The sequence below is a fragment of the Arthroderma uncinatum genome (assembly GCF_011692745.1).
Source record: "Arthroderma uncinatum strain CBS 119779 chromosome Unknown scaffold4, whole genome shotgun sequence".
Lineage (NCBI taxonomy): Eukaryota > Fungi > Ascomycota > Eurotiomycetes > Onygenales > Arthrodermataceae > Arthroderma > Arthroderma uncinatum.
Genome location: NW_022983866.1, coordinates 2,151,029 through 2,176,931, shown reverse-complemented (window position 1 = coordinate 2,176,931; position 25,903 = coordinate 2,151,029). Strand labels below are relative to the sequence as shown.

Genomic DNA, 25,903 nt, shown 5'->3' with positions numbered 1-25,903 from the left:
AGAACCGATGACCGGCTCGAGTGACGACACAACGCAGCTGACAATCAGCTAGCCGAGAGTAAATATGCCCGAGAGAGAGAGAGAGAGAGGCCGATATCCTTTGTCTCAGAGCTGAAACTGAGACGAACGCCGCGAGGCTGTTCGATAACTGTTGATTACTACCCGCCGAGTCCCGGACAACGAGGCAGCAGCAGTTTGGCCTGCAGAAGCAGCATCCTGGAGCTGCTAGCACTGCCTTCCGTCGAGTATCGCCTAGCTGTTCGCCTAGCTGTTAGCCTAACCAGAGCGTTCAGCTCGGGCTGCAAGCTGGAGTTCGTTAGGGCGAAGTTGTGAAGCCGTGAATTAAGGGTATTCCACTTTAAAAGAGTACGTGGTTGACGATGATGCGCGCAGGGTTTATAGTTGACTAGTTCTGGCGCCAGCCTGGGATTTCAGCCACACTTGACCCTGGGACATCGGCTATTTATGCGACGTTGACTACGGTGGTGCAGTGGCTTGAGTCTACGGTTATCTGTCAAAGCGATCTAGGGCGTACAAGGTACATGGAAAATACGTATATTCATCAGGTTTAAAGTTGGTTTTTGGGCGGAGGATATCATAGGGGAATCTGAGGGCCTGGAGGCGTCTTTTGACTGAATTGATGGTGTCTTGAGGGTTCTTTTCATAGCCAGGAGTTATATCATTTCTTGCTATGGCATGCATTGATCAACACGATTAAAGTAGTTGCGCATGCTTGGGAAAGAAGTCGGTAGAAGAATTTTGGTAAAACATGACAACAAATTTGAAAACCCGCAAAGCCCAAACCATTCATTACATTTAACGGTATCTCCAGAAGTTCTGAGTGTTGAGTCGTTTCCACGTCTTCCGTCGGCCGGCGGTTGTCTTGTGGTAACCGTGACCCTTGTTGAGACCACGGGACTTCTTGCCAGTGGCAGTGAGACCACGAGATTCGCGGTGCTAAAAAGTAAACGGAAGTGGTTAGATGTGTGTTCCACGGTCTTCTCATGTGCTCGGGACCGGTTTACCTTGTGAACGGGGTTGACGATCCAGTTGATGCGGGCGTCGTTGCGGATGGCCTTGTGCTGGGGGTCGACGAGGATGATTTCGTAGTATTTGTAGGTGGAGTCCTGGTTGATCCAGTAGGAGTTGAGGACGCGCAAATTGGCGCATCGCTTGCCAACACGCTCTTCAGCGGTGGACTTGAGGGATCGCTGGTACTTGAGCTGGTTGATACCCTGGTTGGTGGGTTTACCTGTGCAACAATTAGACACACAATCGATCTCACCCGGCATCGAGTATGCTTACCGTAGGTAGCACCCTTGCGAGCAGTGCGTTTGCGGCCACCACGTCTCACACGGATGCGGTAGATAACGTAGCCCTGCTTGGCCTTGTATCCGAGACGGCGGGCCTTGTCGGGACGAGATGGTCGGGAAGCGCGGTGGATGACATTGAGTTGACGAAGCTATATTAATGCACTCTCAGCAAAGTTCAACGAGTGTATAGCAAGGCACACTGCAAAATCCAACGACAACAGAGCATATTTTGTGTGTGCCACAAAAAGCAGATTCTCTCGGCCATGGTCCTCGTCGGATCGGGTTCGACAAACTCGGTCCAGGTCTCGAATGATGAATCGTCTCGCTCGGACTAGGGAAAGGGCTGTAGGGTTGTTTTTCTCACCTCCCAGCATCGGACGCGCAGGAGGAAGCGCATCACATCGGACTGCTTCTTCTTCTGAAGTTCTTCCACATATTTGAGGGCACCCATCTGTTCGAGGAAAACCTGGTCAGCTTCTCGCGCCAATTCTATCCCCAGAGACGGAGCATGGGCTGTTGATTGAAAGCACACGCGGACGGGGGAGCCTCTTACCTTGACGTCGTGGAGTGGTTGGCCTGGTTGTTGCTGTTACTTACCGTCGTTCAGGCGTGAAGATATCAAATCCACAACTTCAAACTGCGACTTCAACTTTTGTGTGGGCAGAAAATCAAAGTAAGCGAGTATCGAAGTCTTGGCGTCACGTGGTACACTACAACACCATCAACACCAAGTCAGCATCAACATCAACAGCATCTTGATAATTGATATTCTAGCAATGGATATGATAAGAACAGGGTGGTCTGGTAATAGATATGATGTGGATGGCCTGGTAATAGATGTGAGGAGGCTGACCTACTGCTGTGGCAGCGCCTTGACGAACTCTCTCATCCCCCTCTCCAGATGATGTGCCACAAGTCCCCATCCCTGAGCTTGCAAGTCTTCGGTGCTTTCATTCAGCTCCTCCCTCCCCATTTCGAACATTGCCTGCAAGTTGTTGTCTTTCTGGAACGCCTCCTGGCCCTCTCCAGCTTGCAGTCTCTCTTGGCTCTCCCGCCGTGCGCCGTTCCTCTCTGATACCAACAGCTTTTCTACAGCCATGGCAGTTGCTTCTGCCCCATGGGCAATGATACGACGTGCTTCCGCAACGTCCTTCTCCAGTCCCTCCTTTGGATTATGGGGTAATTCTGCCTCTGATGTATGGGTGCTGATGCTATCAACGCCATTGATCAAAGCCCTGGAAGACTCTAGCAGCTCCTGTGTTTTGTGATACAGAGGGTGGTCACCAGCAGCCAGCATAACATCCGAAGTGGCTATTTGAAGGGGTTGCTTGAAGGATGAAGTAGTCTCGGCTTTATTCGTCCTGGCTGATAGGGCCGCTTTGATGAGAGAAGAAAACCGAGATCGAAAAATCTCCTCGTCGTTGTTCCTGTCGGGTAAAGGCTCCTTTTTAGACTGACGTTCAAGGTCGTGATAAACACACACATACCATTTTTCCTCTTCCTTTTTAACTATACCCCTCAACCTTCTCTCGTCTAGTCTCACCTTCTTTTCCATCTCCTTTGCAAAGGTGTCGCTCTTTTCTGCCTTTTCGATTGCGGCTTGCAGGTTTTTCAATGCATTCCTGAATCACATCAAAGGTAAGATGTGTTAGGCAGGCAAGACTTTTCCCATGACAGCTTGACACGGCCAAATTTACTCACCGAGCGTCGTCCAATTCGATTTGGGCGTCATCCGATCCATCTTCCCCGTCGGATATTCCATACTCGCTCTCGAGCTCATCGCTTACGCTCCCATGTCTACCCGCACGAGGTGTAGTTGCACTCTGCTTCAAGTTTTGCCTTGCTTTCTTGGAGCCTGTTTGAGCAGCATCTCGCGTTGAAACGCTTACTAGCATAGCTCAGTTTGTGCTATCATCTCCAGGGGGTATCTTTCTGAACTCACAGCGCTTAGTTCCAGCCATCGGGTACCACTCTGCTGTTTTGTATACTCTAAAAGTCCTTTTATCTGTCTAGCGATGCGAATGCAAGTTGTGTGTGTTGGTTATCGACGTCCAAATGAGAAACGGAGGTTTGGATAAAGTATTACCTAGATGGGACAGGCGGTGTGGGGGTTGCGAAACTTTCATGTTTTTCTGCTATAAAAAACATTTTCAATCTGAATATCCATTAATTGTAAATAAATGTCCTCGAAGATAACATTGCCTAAATATATATTTCTATCTACTTTCTACTCTTATCGAGCAAAGATCTATCGTATCGGCCAATGAGACGACTACGATCCATACCTCGTGATTACATACTCAATTCCATCGCGTCTGCTCACGACAATTAAAACTTTCCATCATGAGCATTCAGTGAGGCATCACCCGGAGCTTCCACATCCCATCATGGCATCTCTTTTAGGAGCACAGTACGAGTCGTCAAGCGATGATGACGCAGGCTCTGCGCCTATCAGGTCAAACCCAGCGCCAGCTATCGTAGCAGCGCCAGATGTCCCGGTAGAGGTTTGGTCCCCTTGCAATACTATACTTCCCTCAGCTCATCTTTCGAAAGCCTGTATGGTTTGCCTGACTCTCTTGCTAACATTTCTATAGGGCTCATCGCAATTACACCTAATGCTTAGAAAACCAACAGATACTGCCCTAACATATAACGCAACCTACGATGATCTCACGCGACCCCAAGCAGGGCCAGCAAATCCCTTCAAGAGCGGAAACTCCATGTCCGGGATAAAGAGGAAAAATGTGTTGACCGGATATGCCGAAGAAGCCGCAATAAGTGAGGCAACCTTTATCACGCAACAGCGCACCTTCCAGAGCTTAGGTTATACCAAAGATCCCTCTCAACCTGGGGCGTTTGTGGGGGATATGGAGCAGGTGGCGCGGTATGAGGGGAAAGATGTAGTGCAGATGCGTCCTTCTAAGGAGGAGAGCGCTGCGATACGGCGAAAGAGACAAAAGAAGGGCGATTCAAGCATAGTTGAAGGGGAGGGGGCCTACTTGGGGCCGTGGGCAAAGTACGAAGATGACGAGCTGGCTGGTAGAGAGGCCGATGCGCTGGCTGAGTTGGGCAGTGATGAGGAATATATTGAAGAATCTATTGTTCCGTCTAACATACCGGCGATGGATAAGAAGGCAACGGCCTACCAGGATGATCTATCTCGCACAGAAACGACAGAGTTCCACGGCACAGAAGAGCGCGATTACCAAGGACGGACATATATGCACGTACCGCAGGATTTGGATATCGACCTCAAGAAAGAGCCTGGGAGCGCGAAGAACTTCATACCCAAGAAGTTGGTTCACACTTGGAAATCGCACACGAAACCCATTACATCGTTGCGCTTCTTCCCAGGCTCTGGACATCTCCTACTTTCATCTTCTGCGGATTCAAAGGTAAAGCTATGGGATGTGTATCATTCACGAGAGCTACTGCGCACATATTCTGGTCATTCTAACTCGATATCGGATACCACCTTCGATCCCACGGGAGCTACTTTCCTATCTGCTTCGTATGATCGGCAAATCAAGCTTTGGGACGCAGAGTATGGAAAGTGTATCCAACGATTCACAACAGGAAAAACTCCTCACGTTGTCCGATTCAACCCAGACCCTGCCAACTCCCATGAATTCCTTGCTGGCATGTCCGACAAGAAAATTGTTCAATTTGACATACGAACTGCAGCTATCACCCAGGAATATGATCATCATCTTGATGCTGTCAATACCCTTACCTTCGTCGATAATAACCGTCGCTTCATCTCTACTTCAGACGACAAGTCACTGCGCGCCTGGGAATACAATATTCCAGTCCCTATCAAATTTATAGCCGAACCACATCTCTACGCCCTTGTTCGTGCTGCTCCTCATCCTAATGGCAAATATGTTGCTTTCCAGTCCGGGGACAACAGTATTGTTGTCTATGGGGCCACAGATAAATTCCGACAGAATAGGAAGAAGCTTTTCAGAGGACACAACAATGCAGGGTATGCAATTGACGTTGCTATCAGTCCTGATGGCCAATTTGTCACGTCCGGTGATAGTGGTGGATATGTCTGCTTTTGGGACTGGAAGACTGGCAAGATGTGGCATAAGATTAAAGCCGGAGGGAAGGAAGGCTCCGCTGTTACATGTGTGGACTGGCATCCCCGAGAGACTAGTAAAGTTGCCACGGCTGGTTTGGAAGGAGTCATTAAATATTGGGATTAGTTCTAGTTTGCTGTTTAATTTGTTGGTGGGCATTTGCCGGAGTTTCTCTGTTTTACTGGGCCCGAGTAGCTAATGATATCCTAACTCATCAGAGTAGACACGTTATTTGCTGATTGGAGTCTATGGGTGTGGCGCGACATTATACTGTAAATCAAAGAACCCTTGGTGATTTAATATCAAGATAGGATCGTGTCTACTGATACTACGCTGTAGCTTGACATTGATCATAATAATTGGAAACAAAGCCGATGTGACATCAACGGCTGTCACTCTGAGTAAGTATCTGGTAATCCATAGCCTAATATAAAGAAGCCATCCAGGGTAGAACACCATGCTAAAGTAAGGGTATCAAAGACATAATAAATATAGTGCGAATAAAAAGCAGTCAAGCTCGAGGAAGGAAAAAGTGTGTCTGTATGCTGGCTGTCATACGCTTTCGAGCCCATGCATCCTCACCTGGACCATTCGTCAAATCACTTTTTTTCCACCCGTCTATTTCTTCCCATGATTAAAAAGTAGTCATGTCAATCCAGCTCGCTACAAAACCCAGCCTCTTGCCCCTTTCGCCTTGCATTCGCATAGCAAATTCTTCGAAATTAAGTTTAGCCCCTGACCCGCCACGCTCTTTAGCTTCTTGTTCAGCGCTGTTTAATCGAGCCCATCGAGCAAGTATCTTCGGTGACGGAGGTGGAGAGGGGAGCACTGCATTCTTTACAGGCGGGGAGGAAGAAGATGACGCTAATGACGAGCCAGAGTTGGTTCTCGCACGATTTGGTGGCGGTGACTGCTGAAATCGAAGCCGAAGGGGCAATGAGCGATTGTGTGACCTAGGTTGGTTACTGGACTGGCGGCGAGAAGGTGCAGAGGTAGATGTGGACGTTGACGCTGATTCATATATTGGACGAGGTTCTGTAGAATGCGAATGAGGATGATCGGCATTAGATGATACTTCATCAACATGTGGTGTGCATGTCAGTGCTACCAGGTCTTCGTCATTTGGCCGATTTTGAGGAAGGGTAGGGTCAGGCGTCTCGGGCGTATTGTCGTCTAGAGTCAACGAATACTTATCTTCGCCCTGGAAAGCCTCACTCTCGGGTGCTAGCGGGAAATATTCAACTTCCGGTTCACTTGAATGTCCTGATGTTATGCTGCCTTCGGGGTGGGACATATCCGCCTGGTGAAGCTCATCTTCTCGATCTAGCCCGTCGAGGAATTCCTGATCAATAGTAATGCCTCTCTCAAGCAATAGTTCTTTAGGAATTTGCATTGAATTCTCCGTCTCCTCTCCAGCCTGGACGCCGGCATCATAATTATCGGTATCCTTGGATCGGTGACGACACTCTCGAAACCTTTCAATCTCCTTGGACCATCGTTTCCTTTCTGCGCGGGTGCGGTGAGCTTCCATGAGAAGGTCTTCTTTGGGTTTGAAAATGAGATCCAGTAACTCGTTTAATCCTTGCTGAGTAACTTGGTAAAGAATCTCCTTCCCCGCGTCACGTTCAACCTCCGGGATCTCATAACCACCCCAGCGCTCGCCTACTGGGATGCTGCGTGACGATGTAGACTGATTAGAGCGGGTCTCATATTCGTTGTCTGTGACATCGTCTTGGAAGCGAACTTTGGAAGAAGATCTAGATCTTGGAGTAGGGTTATGCCAATCTGAATCCTCGTTGCATTCTCGGTCAGATGTTGCTTCATAATCGTCCTCGTTCCCATGATAACTTGACCGCCCCAGGGTACCCTCTTCTTCATCAAGGTAAAAGGCTCGCCTTCGCCACCGTTCTTCAATCCCCTCTCGCCTAATATTCGACTGGTGCTCTACATCAGCCGCATGAAGTCTCTCGAGAAGACATGTTCCTATCCTGGCCCTATCAACGAAATCGGTAACATCTTCTAGGGGTACATAAGCCCCAAGAGCGTTGATGATATCCTCGCGCTGAACGTGTTCAGCCGGAGGCCAGTTTAAGAGGCTCTCGCAAGGATACGTCTCGCAGCAAGGGATGTCGTAACCTTCTCCCATGCGCTCGACAAGACAATCACTCGACATAGGGCCATAGAACTGAGCACTAGATAGCCTGTCCGCCCGTGACGAATGTCGCTGGCGAGGTCGATTAGGCCCAAGTGTGTCCCTGATGGCTGCATCTCCCAAAACAATATCTCTATCGCCCCTTTCGTCGCTATTTTCTCTCAAGGGCCCCTCGTTATCAATTATTTCTAGATCGCCCTGCAGGTTCGTGCGCTTGCCTTCACCCGCTCTGGACGGATCTGGCCCAGGTATGGTCCCAGGAAATGCAGCGCTTACAGGCTGGCTCCCTAATACCACATCTCGAGACCCGCTTTCCATGAAATCGTCCTCCATTCCGGCCATCATATCTCTGGTCAAGTCTCTACTCAGGGTATAATATGCCCTAAATATGCGCAAGAAATCTTTCCGTTCCACGTAGCCATCTCCGTCGATATCATAAGCGGCAAAGATTCGCTTGAGCCTCTCGTGCATGCCCTTATTACCAAAGCTTGCCAAACCCTTCAAAAACTCCTCGAATCCGATGAGGCCGTCACCATTGGTATCATAGAAGGAAAACATCCGGTCATAAATAAGGCTCGGAGGTGGAGGCCTATTTGGGATGAAGCATCTATCAAATGTCTTACGGTCGATTGCCAGTAGGAGGTTATTCGGATCGTTAAGCCATTCAGCATTTGCTAGACACCTAAACTGGTCCCACAACGCGTCCACTTCGGTATTCTCAAAGTCGGTCTCTTTCTTGAGTCTCTTTGCTACATTTCTAGGCAGAGTATGAGGAAGCAGATTCGGCTTGCCCGGGTATAGCACTGGCTGGACCTGTTTCGCACTTCCTAATGATGGAGTAGGTATCCGGACTTTGTAAAACAGATGCGTCAGAATATGGACTTGCGATGCCTCGCATGCCTCACAAAGGTCGTAATCCACGCAATTTGCACAGCGGTACCTAATCCCCTGGATTGGCATAACACCACAGCTATTGCATGTTACCCCCCGATGTATGTAGCCATCGCGCCTTGCCTGATCTTCAGCGATATGGTAGAGCAGATTCAACAAATTCTGCCCTTCTCTGGGCGGAGCTGTATCGTTTGTACCATCTCTCCATGAAAACAAACTCTGGTCATCTATGGTCGTGTCTCCTAGGTCAGGCTGTGGCGGGCGCTGCTCCGTTGATATAGCATTACTGTTCACCACCATATTCGCGCCTTGATCTTCCGCCCCCTCGCGATTCAGTTCTTCACCGAAATTTGGATTCTCATTGAACCTCGTGAATGCATCGTTAACCGCAGTCTCCGATATTCCACGGGATGTAAGCTCGTTTAGTAGATATCGCCATTCTCCAGTCGAGAGAAGGATGACATGCGATGGTGGAAACTCGGTCATCAGAAACCGCGTAAGGAACTCGTCTTCTATCAAATGGCGCATCAAGTTCGCGCTCTCCAAGTTTGCCCCGACTTCTCGTTGTATTCGTTCAACAGAGGCCAGCTGCGAGGGCAGAAGGGAGCACTCTAGAGATCGGTCGCTATCCACCTGGATGCTGAACCGCCCATAGCCTCTGCCCTCCTGCTCCCGCTGAGCCAGCGCAAGTGATGGCGCTACCGGGCTAGACGATTCATATGTTTCTCCGCTTGGTAGAGATATCCCGCCCCGTCTCTGGGGGTGTCTATGGTGCCGCACCGCATTTCGTCGATGGAGAGTCTGCGAGGCCGAAGGAGGAGGGAAGAAGTATCGACGAAGCTGCGTGAGAGCTAGAGCGCCAGCAAACGCAGTGATGATGTAAAAAGTACGACGATAGGTCAGCGCTGAGGGCCCGTCGATCGAGGAAGCGTTTGATGACATTTCGGCGGCGATGGATAGCTAGGGAAACGGGGGACGGCCGTCATATCTCGTAAGGGAACATCGCATACAAAAGATGCCGGCTTCGTGTGGGCGTGCGATCTAGTGGTCGTGCCTCTAGTAGAGGGAGAGGGAATGTGTGTGGACGTTGAAGGATTTAAAGGCTGATGCTCTAGGGTAGTAAATATTTTTTTATTCAAGTGGCAGCTAGGATGGAGCAGCAGCGATCCAAACAATGTTCACGGCCATCTCCACTCATATAAAGTAGCTGGTAGTATGAACCTAATCAAAGAAGCTCAGAATATTTATATAAAGGGATTAAATATGAGATTAGGAGTTTACTTGGTATGGAAGATATATTTAAGAAATTCATAGTCGTGCTTTTCTATATAATTAAAGCGATCCACGGCCCATCCGCCACGATGCGGCCACACAGCTCAAGGAAAAAATGAGTACTAATAGTCTAAAAGTAGGATAAGAAAAAGGGAGAATGCATGGGGATGTAAGGAAACCGTGAGCACCATGTTTCTTCGCTCGCACTATATTGTCGCAATCATCTAGCCCTTCAAGCTGTGGATTTAGGGGCGGCAGGGGCAGTATGATTAGCTCTCTTCCTCATCAACAGGCGAGCTGATGGATCTGGGTACAAGTTCTCATCTGCCGTCAGGTTCTTTGGGCGGGAGCACCCGGGAAGGTACTTGAATTCGTAATCCATGAGCAGATGGGCCAGAATGATCTTGATCTCGTTTGAGGCAAAGAAGCGGCCGGGACAGGAGTACTTTCCATGGCCAAAATGCAGGTTGCTCGTATCTGTCATGGCGAACTGATGTCGGTTTGCCTCTTCGGGGTTCTGGCGGATTTTATAGTATCGAAGTCCGTCGAAAGTATCGGCGTCGGGGAGGTTCTCGTTGTCCTTGAGAATAGCTGCTGCTGGGACACTGAAATGCGTTCCTTTGGGGAGGTGGGTGCCATCCGAGAGAGTGAGTGGTGTTTGAACAATACGGTTGAAAGCGACTGGGTAGAAGGTTTCGTTAGCAGGAGGGTTTTAGATGTCGGCTAAGGGATACTTACGAAGACTGGGTGGGTTGACACGCTGGCTCTCCTTGAGGAAGCTGTCCAGTTTGCGCATCTTGTTAAGGGTCGTTTTCTTCCAGCCACCATCTTCTTTCACCACGTCATAGGCCTCTTGAAGGAGCTCGTCAAAATATTCAGGGTGGGCACAAAGGTCGTAGAGCGAGTGAGCTGTGGACATGGTGGTGGTATGAATGGATGCCAGACTGAGCAGAAGCTGACGATGAGCAAGCTTGTGAGGTTGGCCGTCGTTCTCGTTAGCAGCGTCCATCATCCATTGAAGCATATCGTTCGGCTTCTCATAGCTTGGATCATCCTTGCGGCTGGCTTGTTCCTTTCGTCTCTGCAATACAATGGGCCCGATAAACTTCTTCGCAGTGTTCAAATTGGCATGGAGTCTCCAGTAACTGGGCAGGAACGGAGCAACAAAGGTGTGAGTAAACTTGGGTAGCCTTCGGAGGATCATGACAGTTGTGAAAACATTCTCGGTATAGTGGATGGAGGTACTGAGCCACTCTTCATTTCGGCAGGCTGGCTCTCCAATGAAGACCCTAGCAGAGATTCGAGCAACAATTCGAAGAACAATATCGTAAACGGAGACCACTTTGAACTCATCAAGGTCCTTGGGGACCTCGAGATCCAGCGCCAATTGCAGTTCCGATTCAATCACACTGACAAATGATCCCAAGTTTGGCGTTAGTTTGGTTTGAAGCATGCGCGTATGGAGGTCGCTCTCCAGAAGGATGTTTGTTGTCGAATATTTGCCGAGAAGATTCTATATGAAAGTAGTTAGCCTGGATTTATTGCATTGTTTCATTTCTATGTCTTATAGGGGTATATTGTTACCTTGATATGAGCCCGAATTGCGCTAATCTTTGCGTCCGGAAGGGCACGTAGTTCTTCAACATATTTGTTGGGGATGACCAGGATATCAGCATCATTTCTTGCGATTTTGAACATTCCATGTTTGAACTAGTTCGTAATATTAGCAATGGATCTCCCATGCCGTTCTCGAGAACCCCCAACTACTGACCTTTTCATAACCCTCGTTCACCTGGCTCAGGGCTCCCGTTGAGAAGCGGAGGCCGACCATCCACCTAGGCTCCCATGCAGAGCGGAAACCCACAAAGGGAGCCTTAAATTCTCCCCAAGTGGATAAGAAGTTTTGCAACAGGTAGATGCTGGTCAGGGCCACAATAGCGAAAAGATAAATATTGGTCTTGCTGACATATTCAGGCACCTCGAGAGACAGGTGCTGAACGGAGCCCGGGAGCTCTAGACCAGACATGTTGATATTCATTGCAACGATGGTATCGAGGTGATGAATGATGAGATGATGAGAGGCTGAGCTGTGCTTGAGATGGACATATCAAGGGAAGCCATAATTGCGAGCAACATGGCGGGTTTTTAAATGCCATGGCGTCTGCAGAATAAGAGGACGACATCGCAATTCTGCACGCCGGTCAAGGGATCAAGTCAAGCGATGGAGGCAAGCGTAAGATCCCACGTCCAAGAGAAGGATTTAGCAGACAGATTCTCCTCAGTCCAAGGCTTCAGGGATGGATGCGCTGGTCGGGTTGTCGGTGGATGGATGGCGATGGGATCAGCCATGATCCGTCGGCTGTCGAAACTCCCCATCTCTCCTACATCGTCAACCATACCGAAGTCCTTCGTCTGAAGTATACTGTCGATGTTATTGCTCTCTGTTCCTGTTTTCTAGAGCCACAACGGTCCTCTTCTTGCTGCAAAATACGCTGAGTCAGGAATAGCCCGGGCAAGGGTTTGACATCCTCCACGCCTTGGGATTCTCCATCCATGATCGAGAGTTGCCGAAACCATGCTTGCTTGCGATCCCGGAGCAGAGAAGACAATATTAATACTGCCTGTTAACTATTAGAACGGCTGGGTGGTCGGTAATGACAGGGAAGTCTCAATATTTATCGCAGGTCTTTTTGAATAGCGCTTTTCCATTGTGCTCCTTCGCTCCAAAGCTAGGACGCTGAGATACAACATTTGCCGGCCGATCAAAATTCTCTGGTTCTCGTCGACGTAAATATCTTCAGGCTGGCCTCTTCCTGGTTCTTTCTCGGATATCGATCATCCCATTCCTAACACTGTTGCATTCTCGTCTTAAAGCCCACCCGTCACGGTATTTATCTCATATCTCACCCATGTCCGCAACATACCAGTAGGTCAAGCAGCTTCCGTGCTCGTTGACGATGGCAATCTTTGCTCACCGTAGGCCGTTAATTGATTTAGAGAAGCCTGGGGACTCTTCCATGCCGAGCAGGATCCCAAACCCCAGTTCTCCAGCCAGCATCCTTCGGCCTCGTCGTTTCCCCTCCAGAGCAACGCGGACGATATATCACAGTCGTCTTCGCCGGGCTATCTAGCAGCAGCCATAAAGCACCTAGATTCTCAAGATGTGGATACATCATCACAAGCGTCCAGCCTGGATATGGTGAAGGAGTTGCAGAGGTTGCGGCAAGATCTTCATCAGCTACAGTTCCCGAGGTAGGTCGAGCAAGCGCAGTGCCGGAGCCAGACAGAAACATGGTTGCTGATACTCATGCTTTGATTCCAAACAGCTCTGAATCTGAACATAATGAATCTTCTCATGTCCGGCCAGGTGCCGACATGTTGAGTAGCTCTTCACTAAACGCCGCTGCTAGTCGGTTTGACTCAAATCCTACGTCCGGCGATTCTATCCAACAGCGACCACAGGTTGCCAACAACGGTCGTTTCCAGTGCTGGGAGTCGTGCTGCAATGGACGTCACTTTTCGAACAAGAGTAACTTCATCCGGCACCAGCGAGAGCGTCGTGGGGAGTCGTGCAAGTTACGATGTTCGTTTTGCGATGCGGTGTTTTCTCGGAGCTCCGCAAGAAATGCCCATGAAGCGTCACGGAGGTGTAGGAAGCAATGATATCTGGGGGATGCATTTAGGAGTACTACGTGATATTCTCGTTTATTTACCGGCGGCATGCTCTCATTTCTTGCGAGGTAGATTTCTGTTTTTGTTGTTTACTTTTAGCCTACCAGTTCCAAATTGCACATATTGCCTTTATATACCATCTTAACTATTGCTGAGTTTTTTAGTCATTGCAAAGTAAAGATTCTATTAATTATTTATAACGTAGTATTAGATGCTTTGCTCCTTAAGATCTCTTATTTGCCTCCTTGTCTCGTTATCCTAGTCTCCCTTTACTATTTGAAAGGTGCTGATGTTCATCTATAATTTACTCTTCTATTATATTAAGAGTATTGCTATAGAACTCTACTCTTTTTAAGGTACTTAGCAAGGCTTCATAGATAATGCACCTTAAGCTTATAGTATCTTCCCCATTGATGTTTTCATTAGTAGTGTAGATCTAAGTAGCCCGGGAGTCCAAGGTATGTTATCAAGTTAAATACTTTATGGCAAGACGATTGTTGGCTACAAGAGTTCCCTTAATATCCATCAGTTGAAAACATGAAAAGATAGCAACGACTGGCATCACATAAATTTCTGAGCTATCCATACAATCTCGGATATGTGTTCGAAAGCAGCTTTTGTGATGGTGATGTCATGTTCATTGTCATTCTGTGGTTCGCGGCCAGCTATCTTTTCAAATGGTATAACCATGTTGCCTGTAGCTTCGGTGATGTTATTGGAACGGGTAACATCAATATTCGCTGTCATTGCTGCTGGCTGGGGGGAAGAGCGCGTTCTTCTCTGCTCTGACGGAGTAGGATTCTCCCATTTTTTGAAAAAGATTTGGGGAAAGTGTCGATTTATGTTTATCGTCAAAACAACCTCTGTTTCTGACCCTTTCGACTCGAGCCATCCTCTTGCATCTATGTCCAGTTTGGAGTCGGTCTCAAATAGTCCAGCCTCAACTATTAAAATCGGCCAGTCGTGATGTGCCAATGTAAAGCTGCCATCTGGCTCTTTGATAAAAGTGTTGCTTGTCACTCGAGTAGATCCAGAAATAGTGATTTTGCGTTCTAGATTCATTTTTGTGAGTTCGTTGGCAATATAGCTTTCGAGTTTCCTGGCTGCTACTTCATGAGCTTGTCGGGTCATCGTTTCAAGAATAAAAATGCCATCTTGGATGTTGACTGTTACTTTTGGGCCTTTATCCAAATAAAAATTGTCAAAATCTTGGAGGATAGTAGGTGGTATATCTACTACTATGACAAAGGGGCTCAGAGAATCATCTGAACAACATGCATTAGCCCTTTTATCTACTGAGCTCCCGAGATCCTTCATATTGGTGTATTTGACCTCAGGTGTCCCCTCAGGAAGCCCGATCAATAGTGTAGAATCAGCAACTTTGGGTATTTTTGTGCTTGAATTAGCCATTGTGAAGAATTAAAAGGATGGTTTATTATGTTATTATTAAAATCATTGTCAATTAATATATGTTGGACCACAAGGGACAAAAAGGCCTAATGTCCAATGGGTACCGTTGGTTTTAGGAACGAGTTGTATATCCTACACACAGGAATCCGACAACATATATAGGGGTAATGCTATGACGTCATTCTAAAGGCCCAGTGTAATAGCTATAGGAGAGTAGTACCGAACACAGAGTCTTGGACAATAGTTACAAAAGGCACATTATTGAATCAGTAGACTGCAACCACGCGAACCTCAATGCTCTGTCTAGCCGGGAACTTCTCCTGGTCAGGAAGACAAAAAGAGCCGTGTACAGCGCCATTCGCTCGTTTCCCAGGCCGAAGGTCGGAGCAAGAGAATATCATGGCCTCGTCTGCCTCCTGATCGCCAATATACCACCAGCTGTGCTCTCCTCCACTACTCTTCCCGTCGACGATTGCCTCCGCATTATTAGCGGCCTCGCTTCCATTGTATTTTACTGCGTAATTCCAAGATTTCATCCCGTTATAGTAGGACCGCGGAACGACGACGAGATCCGACTCCGGCATCTTCAACATATCTGCCACCATCAGTGGATCACGGCAAACGCGAGTGAGCGGCCGCCAAACATTCAGAAGCTGGTATCCCCGTTTCGTAAAGTCGTCTACCTGTTCTGGAAACATGAATGCCACCGTGCTCGCTGCACCTTCGGGAGTCTGGTCGACATGGATGCGGCGCGCGGGACCAGTGACACCCTGGATCCCCTTGACATGGTCTCCGTAGTCATTTGCGGCTGCATTGCGAACGGTATGGTTGTAGACCAAGACCTGAGAAGCTCCAGTGCTGCAAAAACGCCTGATTAGTTTGCAGCCTTAAAAGTATGGCTAAACCGAACTCACACTCGCTTCACGAGCTCCTCAACCTCTGGGAAATACGTCGACTTGATCTCGTCCTCGTTTGCCCAGTCAGTGACTTTCGTCTGCAGTTTGGCGTACTGTAGTCCGTGGGTATCGAGTGTGAAGTCGTTCTCCTTTCCGCGCAAGTCGTGGATGCGCATGCGATAGGAGACCATGTCCTTATCTCCTAGCATGATCTCCAGGTCGTTATGCTGCGGCAGAGAGCCATCTGCTGGCGGTTTATAGTAGTTGATCCAGGCGTCAACGCCTTTACTCGTGTTGTTGGCAGCCATCATTTCGCCTCGTCTTCAAAAAACAAGCTCGCACAATTCGCAACATCTCGAAATTCGACGACGCCGGTTCTTTTTCTATATTTCATATTTACCTCCATTCCTCAGCGTGGGAGGAATAATACACAGTACCGAAGCTGGATGTTGTGCTCCTTTCGCGTTGGAGATGCTCGGCATGGAGCTGATCCTTCGTCGGCCCTTTGATCCCCGAACGGGCCGAAGTTGCTCGCCTTCCCCAGGACTATATAGATGGTAAATATTGAAGGAATCGTATAACTATCTTAGCCTCTAGCTTCTTCATCTCTACTCTTATTCCTTCAGAAGACTATACGAATTGAGCCTCATCTCGGTAAGTATGCATGATTCCATGCGAACTAGAGACGATGCTAACTGCTGCAACTAGGATGAAAGTATCCCACAACCTCCTTGATTGGAACTTGGTTTTTTAATTATTATACCCTACGGCCTTCGAATTTGCTGCAGAAAACAAGAACGCTTCTAGCCATGGTGTCACTAGCAACAGTTCGAGCGTCGAACCAAGGCCTCAAAGCCGCAATCCCTGGCCTCACAGCATTATTCGTTGGAGGTACAACTGGCATTGGCCAGAGCACTCTACGCCAACTCGCAATCCATGCGGAAAAGCCAAAGGTATACATCATCGGCCGAAGCGAATCAAAGGCATCACCATTCCTTGAAGACCTCAGGAAACTCAACCCTCAGGGGAGCTTTAATTTCATCGAGCAAGACGTTTCACTCATGCGAAACGTGGATTCCGCCTGCGAAGCAATTAAGAGCAAGGAGGGAAAGCTGAATTTACTCTTCATGACACCTGGCGGGATCTCTCTATCTGGAAGACAAGGTAAGCCCCTATCATCGTGGATGGTTAGATCTACCAGGGGGAACTAACACGCCATCGATATAGAAACTAGTGAAGGAATCGACCATCTCTTCGCTCTCCGATATTACTCTCGCATGCGCTTCATTCAGAATCTTCTGCCGTTGCTCGATTCTGCCACTCCAGCAAGAGTCATCAGTATCTTTGGAGGAGGTTTCGAGTTTGGTGTCAATCCCGACGATCTAGATCTTAAACACAACTACTCAATCATCAATTGCGCAAAGCATGCTATTACCATGACGTCATTGGCCATGGAACATCTTGCTTCCTCACACCCATCCGTGAGCTTCATGCATATCTATCCTGGCCTGGTGCGGTCAAATATCTACACCAACAGCTTCCCTCCCCCCATGGCAGCATTCTACAATTATGTTGCATGGCCGATGATGTGGCCATTCTCAGTCAATGTGCAAGAGTGTGGAGAACGTCATCTCTTCCATCTTACATCGGGTCTATATGCGCCTAAGAAGGGTTCTTCCCCGGCCGAGGGTGTTCCTGTCCCAGGAGGGTTGGAGGGAGCCATTGGATCTACAGGGCAAGTCGGGGGTGGTGCATACCTCTTGAACTGGAAGGGAGAGGGGAAACAGGCACCGAAGACTATGCAGAAGTACCGGGAAGAGGGGATGCCCGACACTGTATGGAAGCATACGGTAGATCTAATTTCTCGCGCCGCCGGAGATGCATGATGGAGCCATTGAGGTGGTCTGACCCTGATAAAAATGCATACCCAGTTCTATTCCTGTTTATTTACCTTCTTTCGTTTCTACATTCTACCCCATTCACATACTTGGTGTACTGTATCTCATTTGCAAACCCGGGAAGGGGGCTGGCGTTGGGCGATTTTTATGCATTGGGAGGGAAATAATACCAAAAATGAAATTGAATGTCTACAGGCTTAGTCTTACTTGTTCACTATTTTCATTCGTTTGCTCCTTAGTAGACTCTTGTCACGAATGACTACCACCTCGCTTGAATTCCACGCCGATATGGCTTCCATCGTAATACCGAGGTATTCTTAGCAATTAGCCTTGTAATAGATGTGCTTTCCTTTATGTTATTTATCGCACACAAACAAACATAAAATCAAAATAAGAACAAATTGCGACAAACATAATTTTATGATCACAAAATGAATTTTAAAAACAAACGCGTCCCAGATGTCGCTAAATTGGCGAGTTTAGACTCCTTTTTTCTATTGGCCAATTATTTAAATATTTATCGCTGACATGGGAGATCTTCAAACTTCAACCAAGGCAGTTATGCGAGAACATAACATGGAAGGGTGATTCCGCTCATCCGATTCTCTTCATCTATCGTGCCTTGAATATCAAAAATCGAACTCCGTACAAGTCGCGCGGGGCGGAAACCGGGGCTTGATCCATCGGAATGAAAGGACCGATGGATCCAAGAGGTTCTACGGCCACTAATTTCGCTGCTCCTTTGACACAGAGTCGATCCATTCACTCCCTCAAGGCTCAAGGACGACGTTTGCCTAACCGTCCTGGCGCCGATATTCTCGTCTTGAGTTCCAATTGATAGTATAGGCTGTATTATGAATGGATTTAAAGGGGAGCTCTGGTTCCTCTTTGTAGGATTCAAGTTGGTAAACATCCATTCTATACCCTTCCTCCGCAGATTCCACAGAAAACTGACCATGTCACCAGCGAAAACCCTCGATCTATCGACACAGGCATCCAAGCTTGTAGGTCGGTTGTTTTCCGGTCAGAATGATCAGGTCGGGTTCATGTCTTGTGCTGTTTACGACACAGCATGGGTGTCTATGATCACGAAGGATTCGCCTGAAGGGCCGCAATGGCTCTTCCCTGAGTGCTTTAAATACTTACTGCAAACACAGAAAGAAGGCCAGGGGTGGGAGACTGCTGAACCTGGGATTGATGGCATTCTCAATACAGCGGCTGCATTACTCGCCCTTGTTGCGCACTCCAAACAGAGACTTCAACTTACCTCCCCATCCGACGAAGAGCTTAATCGGCGGATAAAGTCAGCTATTATCTCGCTAAAAGTCCAACTCCAGCTCTGGGATGTCGAAAGTGCTGACCGTGTTGGCTTCGAGATCCTCGTGCCCTCAATTCTCCGTCTGTTGGAGTGCGAGAACCTTACCTTTGATTTCCCCGGTCGACCCGCCCTTATGAAATTGAACCAAATCAAGTTGTCGAAATTGAAGCCGGAATACCTCTACGCGAAGCAAAAGTCGACTGCTCTCCACTCCCTCGAAGCGTTTGTGGGGATGATTGACTTCGACAAGGTCAGCCACCACAAACAGTCCGGTGCCTTCATGGCTTCGCCATCTTCAACTGCGGCCTACCTAATGTACTCTTCGTCCTGGGATGATGAAGCGGAAGAGTATTTGCATGACGTTATCCGGAGTGGCGCTGGACAAGGCAGTGGTGGTGTGCCCAGTGCGTTTCCTTCGACATATTTCGAGATGACCTGGGTGAGTAGCCACCGCTATTTTCTACGCATTTTATAGATACGTAACTAACATTGCACAAAGGTCCTTACCACGCTTCTTGAGAATAGCTTCACTATTTCAGACATTGGCGAGGAACAGGCGCAACGAGCAGCTACTTTCCTGAAATCAGCCGTTGAAGAACAGGGGGGTCTTCTAGGATTTGGTGAGTCTATTTTTGTGCAATATTTAATTTGTTACATGGCTGACTGTGTTTAATAGCATGTAATCTAGAGGCAGATGCAGATGATACGGCCAAAGCTCTGCTTGCTTTAAGTATTCTTGGTCATCATACATCCCCTGCCGGGTTACTCAAGGAGTTTGAATGCGAAACGCATTTCCGTACATATCGAGGAGAGCGAAATGCGAGTTTTTCAGCAAACTGTAATGTTTTGCTCGCACTTCTCTCCCAACCAGATCCATCGGTATATACTTCGCAAATCGAGAAGGCGACGAAATTTCTGTGCAACACTTGGTGGGAGAGCGATACGTTCATTGAAGATAAATGGGTAGGCTGCTTTCCATTATTTGACTGATAGGCTGTTACTTACTCGTTTTAAATACAGAGTATATCGACGTATTATCCCTACATGCTGCTAACAGAGGCTTTATCGAAACTTCTGGCTGTATGGGACTCTGGAAACCTCCCATCGTTCCCCGAAACTCTCATTCGTGATCAGGTTCTTATATCGATCTACCAGGCGTTAATTCGCACACTGCAGAAGCAGAACTCCGATGGTTCCTGGGGACCCCGTGGCTCCCGGGAGGAAACGGCGTACGCAGTTCTCACAATATTGAATGCCTGCTGTTTGCCGCATTTGGAGACTCTATTTCCTGTGATTGACACGTCAATTGACATCGGTCGACAATTCCTAGAACTACACTCTGGAGAGGGCCCAGACTCTCTTTGGATAGAGAAGGTCACCTATGGATCGGCTGTGCTATGCGAGAGCTATGTGCTAGCAGCCCTCAAAGCACATCACAAACGGGAGCAGGTTTTGGCCAGCATCAGCTCGCTTGTTGATGTCCCTGAGAAGTCCGTTAAAAAATACGTCGCCTTTTACACCAGTCTCCCACTTTTTTCCAGCGTGGCGCCTTGGAAGATCCGCGCAGCACTCATTGAGGCCTATCTTTTCCTACCGCAGTTGCGCCAGATTCGGCTGGATGTGTTTCCCCGTACGCAAATGGAAGAGGACAAATACTTCGAATATATTCCCTTTACATGGACTGGGAATAGTAACCACAACAACACCTTCCTTCCCACAAAGACGCTTCGAGATATGATGATCCTTTCTTTCCTCAATTACCAGGCGGATGAATATATGGAAGCTGTCGTTGGGAGATATTTTGGAATGGAAAATTCCGCTCTCGTTTCCATAATCGATGGTATATTTTCTGACATTGAAGTCAATCTAAAGGGTGCGGCAAATACCGAGGAGGCATGTGGTCCAGCTTTGAAGAAAATGAAGCTAACGAAGAGTCATCCAGCGTCTAATGGTAGTTTTCCTACGAAACATGCAAATGGATCCAATAATGGCGTTCAAACTCGGAAAGAATCCCGGGACGTCCCATCCCTTCAGGATGTATCTGACGTTCTACGTTCGTTCATAAGTTACATCATGCACCACCCCTGCGTCAACGAAGCTACTCCACTAGACCGTTCGCGCGTCAAAACAGAGCTGCGAACATTCCTCTTATCCCATATGGAACAATCCGAGGACAATATGCAGTTCTCTAAACAACTTGACTGCCAGGGTGGGAAATCAGACATGACCTTTCAGCAGCCTCGCACGAGTTTCTACAATTGGGTGCACACGACCTCGGCCAACCATACATCATGCCCATACTCCTTCGCCTTCTATCAATGTCTCCTGGCAGCAGAGCAAAGAAATCGTCCCTCTGCTAGTCTAGGAATCCAGCAAAGGTATATTTCAGAAGCAATGTGTCGTCACCTTGCCACTCTCTGCCGCATGTACAATGACTATGGATCCGTGGCTCGTGATAGGGACGAGAGAAATTTGAACTCTGTCAATTTCCCCGAGTTCGCTCCATCTTCGCCGTCTGATGGTGGCTCCGACGACGATTCCCTAAGGAAGGAGCTGCTTCTTCTAGCAGAGTATGAGCGCGAGCAGATGGAAACCGCTCTTGGGAAACTTCGAAACCTAGCTGCAAAGGATAAGGCCCAACAAAGAGCACTGCAAAAGGTGCAAATGTTCTGTGATGTGACCGACTTGTATGGCCAAATTTATGTTGCCAGGGATATTGCGAGTCGTATGTAAGTGGGTAGTCTCCTTTATTTTTATTTGTATTTAATCAGGATATAATCTTATTTGATACTGGCCCACGCATACATCAAGGACGAATTTATATAAAATTGAACTCATGTCTGTATGTCTAATTACTAACCGGAAATACTGATAAATATTACAAGCTTTTAAGGCTAAGTGGCATTTTCAGGGGTAAAATGCAGTGCGTCCAAGTAAGGATTCATACTAGAACTCACGGACCTATGATAATCATCAACAAAAACACATATTAGTAATTGTGAAGTATTTTTATGGTATAGACCATTTTCACAAGGCATCTATAAGTAATGGGGAAATATTCAACCATTAGTATAAAGTGTTGTATTGATATATCTGACTGGGTGAAGAATGCATTCTACTAGTAGAAGATATAAAACTCCCCATGCATTTCAGCTGATGGGTTGTTTTCAAGTTTTCTCCATAGTATAATCATCTCTACCCCGTAACTACATACGAAGTGGCAATTTGTATATTATAAAAGACCACGAAATCGAAACACGGCCATATAACAGAAGACAAAAAGGGTATATCCCCAGCACCATTAGGGGGCCTTGAACGGCTCCGTTGGCCGCTCGTTGGGCATACCAACAGACACCATATGCACAACGGGTGCAACTGCTCTAAACATCGGGAGGTTTGTGATCGAAACGAACCAGCCTGTGAAGTAGGGGAATCGTTTCCTCCACTTCTCATCAAACACCTTTGCAAACCCAAAGGTCAACAATCCAGCACAAAAGATATCTGCAAGCGTGAGCCGATCTGCCACAAGGAATCTCCGGTCCTGTAGATGTTCCTCAAATATCTGGATTGCCTGGTCCGTTTCCCTCTGTGCCTTTTCCACTGCCTCTTTCGAATATGGGGTGTAGCCGATCAAGGGGCGGACCCAGTCCGCCATCCGGGTGACGACGTCTGTGTTGGTAAGGGATAGCCAGCGAAGGATATGAATGAAATCCATTTCTGATGCGCCTAGGAGAGTACTCGTTGGATCTTGGCTGGTAACTATGTCCAGCAAGTTTGCTTTGTTAGAGGTGGTTGACAGCAAGTTATCTCCGGATTTACGTACTGTAAAGGGCGATCGCTATGCATTCAGTGAGGACCAGGCCATCGGCTCCAACGAATGTAGGTGTTTTCCCCAGCTTGTTCAGCTTCAGGTACTCGTCAGGAACTCCATTGGCAGGCTGTATCTCAACTTCTTCTAACTCGAGTCCACTAGCTTTGGCGATTGCTAATATGCCAATGGCTCGGGGGCTTCCCTTGACTAAACTGTCAGCGTAACGGCATCATGCAAGCATTAACGGCATAGTATAAGCCTCATGGAAAATTGGCAGAATATACTCCGTACCTTGTATGTGTATACTTTTCCGAAGGCCATTTTATGTGGCATTTCTGTAACGTCTCTCTGATTTCGATAGCTAGAATAAAGACAGGACATAACTCACTCTAGCTGCAGATAAATCAACAGGCCACGGAAATGTCTCTACATATTTATGAAAGAACCAGCTACATTTAAAGAGCTTTTGAATAGAAGAACGGCATGGCGGTGTTACGGATTGAAGGATCAGATCCACGCTCCGAGCTGCCGACGGCGGATCGTACTAGAACAAGGAGCCAGCGAATAGTGCACGGGAACGCGGAGCATGCACTCCGTAAATAAAAAAACCTATATCGATTATGAGAAGGTTGCCAGGGGAAGGTAGAATAACATCTGGATTGAATCTTGATGTTACTGCTAACAGTGGCCTTGACATTATCATTGTCATATTGCCCCTTTTTATTACTAACTAGTCTATAGTAGCAAGCCCCTATCTATATTTGACCCCAATTATAGACTATGTTTCCATTCATCTTCTTGGTGAATAAATACATGTTTTTTAACCTTGGCTATGCTTCCTCTATAATCCTTAGAGTCCAGTCGTATTAGAACCAGTTATTTAGCACAGCTAGTCGTGGATAACTTGACTATCACTAATTTTAATACCCCAATAATCAAGTCATTCCATATCCGAAGCGACGGTAAGAAAGGCCACACGTAAAGTAAATTAGGTCTGAATTTCTAGATAAACATAATAAAGTAATAAAATATGAACCGGAACATCACAACATGAAACAAACCACACATTATCACAGTAAATCTTCCTCGTAGTGTTAACAGGTCATCATACCGCAATGGAATATGATCTCCGGAATTGGTCGTCAACCTTTGTGAGATAATATGTGCCTGGTGCCAAGCTGGTAATTTCGCCGTGAGGTACAAAGTCCTTCTGAAGGTGGGCCTTCTCACGAAGCCAGATTGCCTACATATCAAATTAGCTAGTTCTCAGAGGATCGAAAGTGTTGGTCGACATACCTTGCTGTATCCTACTGGGTCAACCACCGATCGGGCCTCAAGCCGTTTGGTAAGATCCAATGCCTTTCGTAAGTTGCCTGTATCCCCAACTATTTCTAGAGAGAAAAGTGTGCTTGCCAATCCCGAACCGTAGCTGAACATGCCAACCTTCTTTCCGAGCAATTGTTCTGGTTCGACATTGCTGAGAAGGCTAACTAGCGAGGAGTATAAGCTTGCGGTGTACATATTCCCGCACATAGTTGGCGCCGTGATACTAGGCGAAACGCGTTGGAGGAATGACTCCGTTGAATGTGCCCTGAATGTGGCTTCGAGCTTCCGGTCCTTGAGCGATTCCTCGTAGCCAACGGTGCGAAAGGAGGGATTGATAGTCGAGAATGAGGGATGGTCGGGTTGGTCCTTGAAATCGTTGTACGATAGCCTGGCATAAGCCTTGGATACCAGCTTCGTGTTTGGCGAATGGAAGCACATGTAATCAAATCGGTCCGTTATGACCTTTTGTGCAGCCGGCGTAGATGAGGGCGTAAAACGCTCTTCCTGGCGCTTATATGCATCATAGCATTTATCAAGTGCTTTGGTATAGCACTCCAATGAGTAATGGCCATGCACAATGGGGTACTCGCTGGAGAAATCTGGCTTGTAAAAGTCGTAACAGTGCTGCATATAGCTCCCACGCACAGGCAACACGGCTACTGGAGCGTCAGGGCCGATGAGCATTGCAACAGCACCAGCGCCACCGGTTGGCCTTGCTGGGCCGCTGCCATAGATCGCTATGTCTCCAGCAACGACGATGGCATCACGTCCATCCCAAGATGGCGAACCAACCCAATTGACGGCATTAAACAAAGCATTTGTTCCACCGTAGCAAGCATTTATATTGTCGACGCCCTCAATATTGGTATTTTCTTCTTGGAACAGCTGCATTAACACACTCTTGACAGATTTCGACTTGTCGAGCAGCGTCTCGGTGCCGACCTCGAGGCGCCCAACGTTCTTTGGGTCGATGGCATATTTTCGAAGGAGTAACGACAAAGCAGTCAAACAGATGGAGTATATATCTTCGCATTGCAGGTCAGCAAGGATATCTCAACCTTGGAACATTCTGTTAACTCACCTTCCCTGTCGTTGCAGAAGCTCATCCGCGTCTGACCAAGGCCGGCGGTATATTTGCCCGAGGACACACCGTCGGCTTTTTCGAGCTCAGCTTGGTCAACACACTGCAAATTCTTGGTCAGTACTCGATATATCTTGAGTGCCCAGAGATAGGAGTCCATACGGTATTCGGGAAATAAAGCTCAATGGCCTTAATTCCTATATTTTGTGGACGGTCGAAAGAGAGCTGGCTAGAAGCTGCCATCGAGGGTGCTGGGCTGGGGCTGGTTGCAATTGGCATCTTGAAAAAGGGAAGATGATGCTGATGAAGATGTTGCTTTCTTTCGAATGTGTCTCGATATTGGAAAATACAAGAGGAATCTCTCCCTTTTCATATGTTCTTCGAGTCGCTATCAGAGACCGCATCGGGCACATCCTCAGGCGACGGATCCATGCTAACAACGAATAGCCCTGATGGCCTCCAAGGCGCCACGGAGGATTCTCTCTTCGGTCGCCAGCTATAATCAACGCTCAGCTAGAGAAGATGTTGACGATGAACTCATAGAGCTTGATATTCGGAGAAGGCAGCGTCGGGGACTGGATCCTCTAGTCCATCCAGTCATCCAGATCCTTCACTCCCTCCGAGAATCCGTATCGACCTCCGGCAGCCATACCATACAGTCGTATGCACATCTGAAGAGCTGAACACCTTCAGAGCTACATGGCTTTATATCATTTCTCTTCATCAGAACAATGTGTACAAAAGCGTTCTTATATCCTTGAATATACGTCCACTTTCATGC

The 25,903-nt window shown here is 47.7% G+C and overlaps 8 protein-coding genes across 8 annotated transcripts; 3 read left to right on the top strand and 5 right to left on the bottom strand.

The window, feature by feature from the left end:
- Positions 1-816: 816 nt before the first annotated feature.
- GIQ15_06009 (60S ribosomal protein L15) lies at positions 817-3,274 on the bottom strand (the record flags this gene model as incomplete). The annotated part of the gene is made up of 8 exons (XM_033553426.1): positions 817-957; positions 1,026-1,252; positions 1,306-1,462; positions 1,678-1,826; positions 1,911-2,023; positions 2,171-2,935; positions 3,015-3,201; positions 3,256-3,274. The coding sequence occupies 8 exons, from the start codon at positions 3,272-3,274 to the stop codon at positions 817-819; spliced, it is 1,758 nt and encodes a 585-aa protein (XP_033404570.1).
- A 426-nt stretch (positions 3,275-3,700) lies between these two features.
- Positions 3,701-5,521, top strand: GIQ15_06008 (pre-mRNA-processing factor 17; the record flags this gene model as incomplete). The annotated part of the gene is made up of 2 exons (XM_033553425.1): positions 3,701-3,817; positions 3,908-5,521. The coding sequence occupies 2 exons, from the start codon at positions 3,701-3,703 to the stop codon at positions 5,519-5,521; spliced, it is 1,731 nt and encodes a 576-aa protein (XP_033404569.1).
- Positions 5,522-6,029: 508 nt separating this feature from the next.
- Positions 6,030-9,380, bottom strand: GIQ15_06007 (EF hand domain-containing protein; the record flags this gene model as incomplete). The annotated part of the gene is made up of 1 exon (XM_033553424.1): positions 6,030-9,380. One exon carries the CDS (start codon positions 9,378-9,380, stop codon positions 6,030-6,032), a length of 3,351 nt encoding a protein of 1,116 aa, XP_033404568.1.
- Positions 9,381-9,942: 562 nt separating this feature from the next.
- On the bottom strand, positions 9,943-11,748 carry GIQ15_06006 (P450 monooxygenase No.2; the record flags this gene model as incomplete). Its single annotated transcript, XM_033553423.1, has 4 exons — positions 9,943-10,391; positions 10,449-11,223; positions 11,295-11,420; positions 11,482-11,748. The coding sequence occupies 4 exons, from the start codon at positions 11,746-11,748 to the stop codon at positions 9,943-9,945; spliced, it is 1,617 nt and encodes a 538-aa protein (XP_033404567.1).
- Positions 11,749-15,058: 3,310 nt separating this feature from the next.
- Positions 15,059-15,999, bottom strand: GIQ15_06005 (uncharacterized protein; the record flags this gene model as incomplete). Its single annotated transcript, XM_033553422.1, has 2 exons — positions 15,059-15,650; positions 15,707-15,999. 2 exons carry the CDS (start codon positions 15,997-15,999, stop codon positions 15,059-15,061), a joined length of 885 nt encoding a protein of 294 aa, XP_033404566.1.
- Positions 16,000-16,497: 498 nt separating this feature from the next.
- Positions 16,498-17,574, top strand: GIQ15_06004 (uncharacterized protein; the record flags this gene model as incomplete). Its single annotated transcript, XM_033553421.1, has 2 exons — positions 16,498-16,852; positions 16,916-17,574. The coding sequence occupies 2 exons, from the start codon at positions 16,498-16,500 to the stop codon at positions 17,572-17,574; spliced, it is 1,014 nt and encodes a 337-aa protein (XP_033404565.1).
- Positions 17,575-18,542: 968 nt separating this feature from the next.
- Positions 18,543-21,637, top strand: GIQ15_06003 (ent-kaurene synthase; the record flags this gene model as incomplete). Its single annotated transcript, XM_033553420.1, has 4 exons — positions 18,543-19,343; positions 19,404-19,524; positions 19,581-19,867; positions 19,925-21,637. 4 exons carry the CDS (start codon positions 18,543-18,545, stop codon positions 21,635-21,637), a joined length of 2,922 nt encoding a protein of 973 aa, XP_033404564.1.
- A 568-nt stretch (positions 21,638-22,205) lies between these two features.
- On the bottom strand, positions 22,206-25,282 carry GIQ15_06002 (hydroxymethylglutaryl-CoA synthase; the record flags this gene model as incomplete). Its single annotated transcript, XM_033553419.1, has 6 exons — positions 22,206-22,663; positions 22,728-22,922; positions 23,169-23,259; positions 23,827-23,958; positions 24,012-24,640; positions 25,123-25,282. 6 exons carry the CDS (start codon positions 25,280-25,282, stop codon positions 22,206-22,208), a joined length of 1,665 nt encoding a protein of 554 aa, XP_033404563.1.
- Positions 25,283-25,903: the final 621 nt, after the last annotated feature.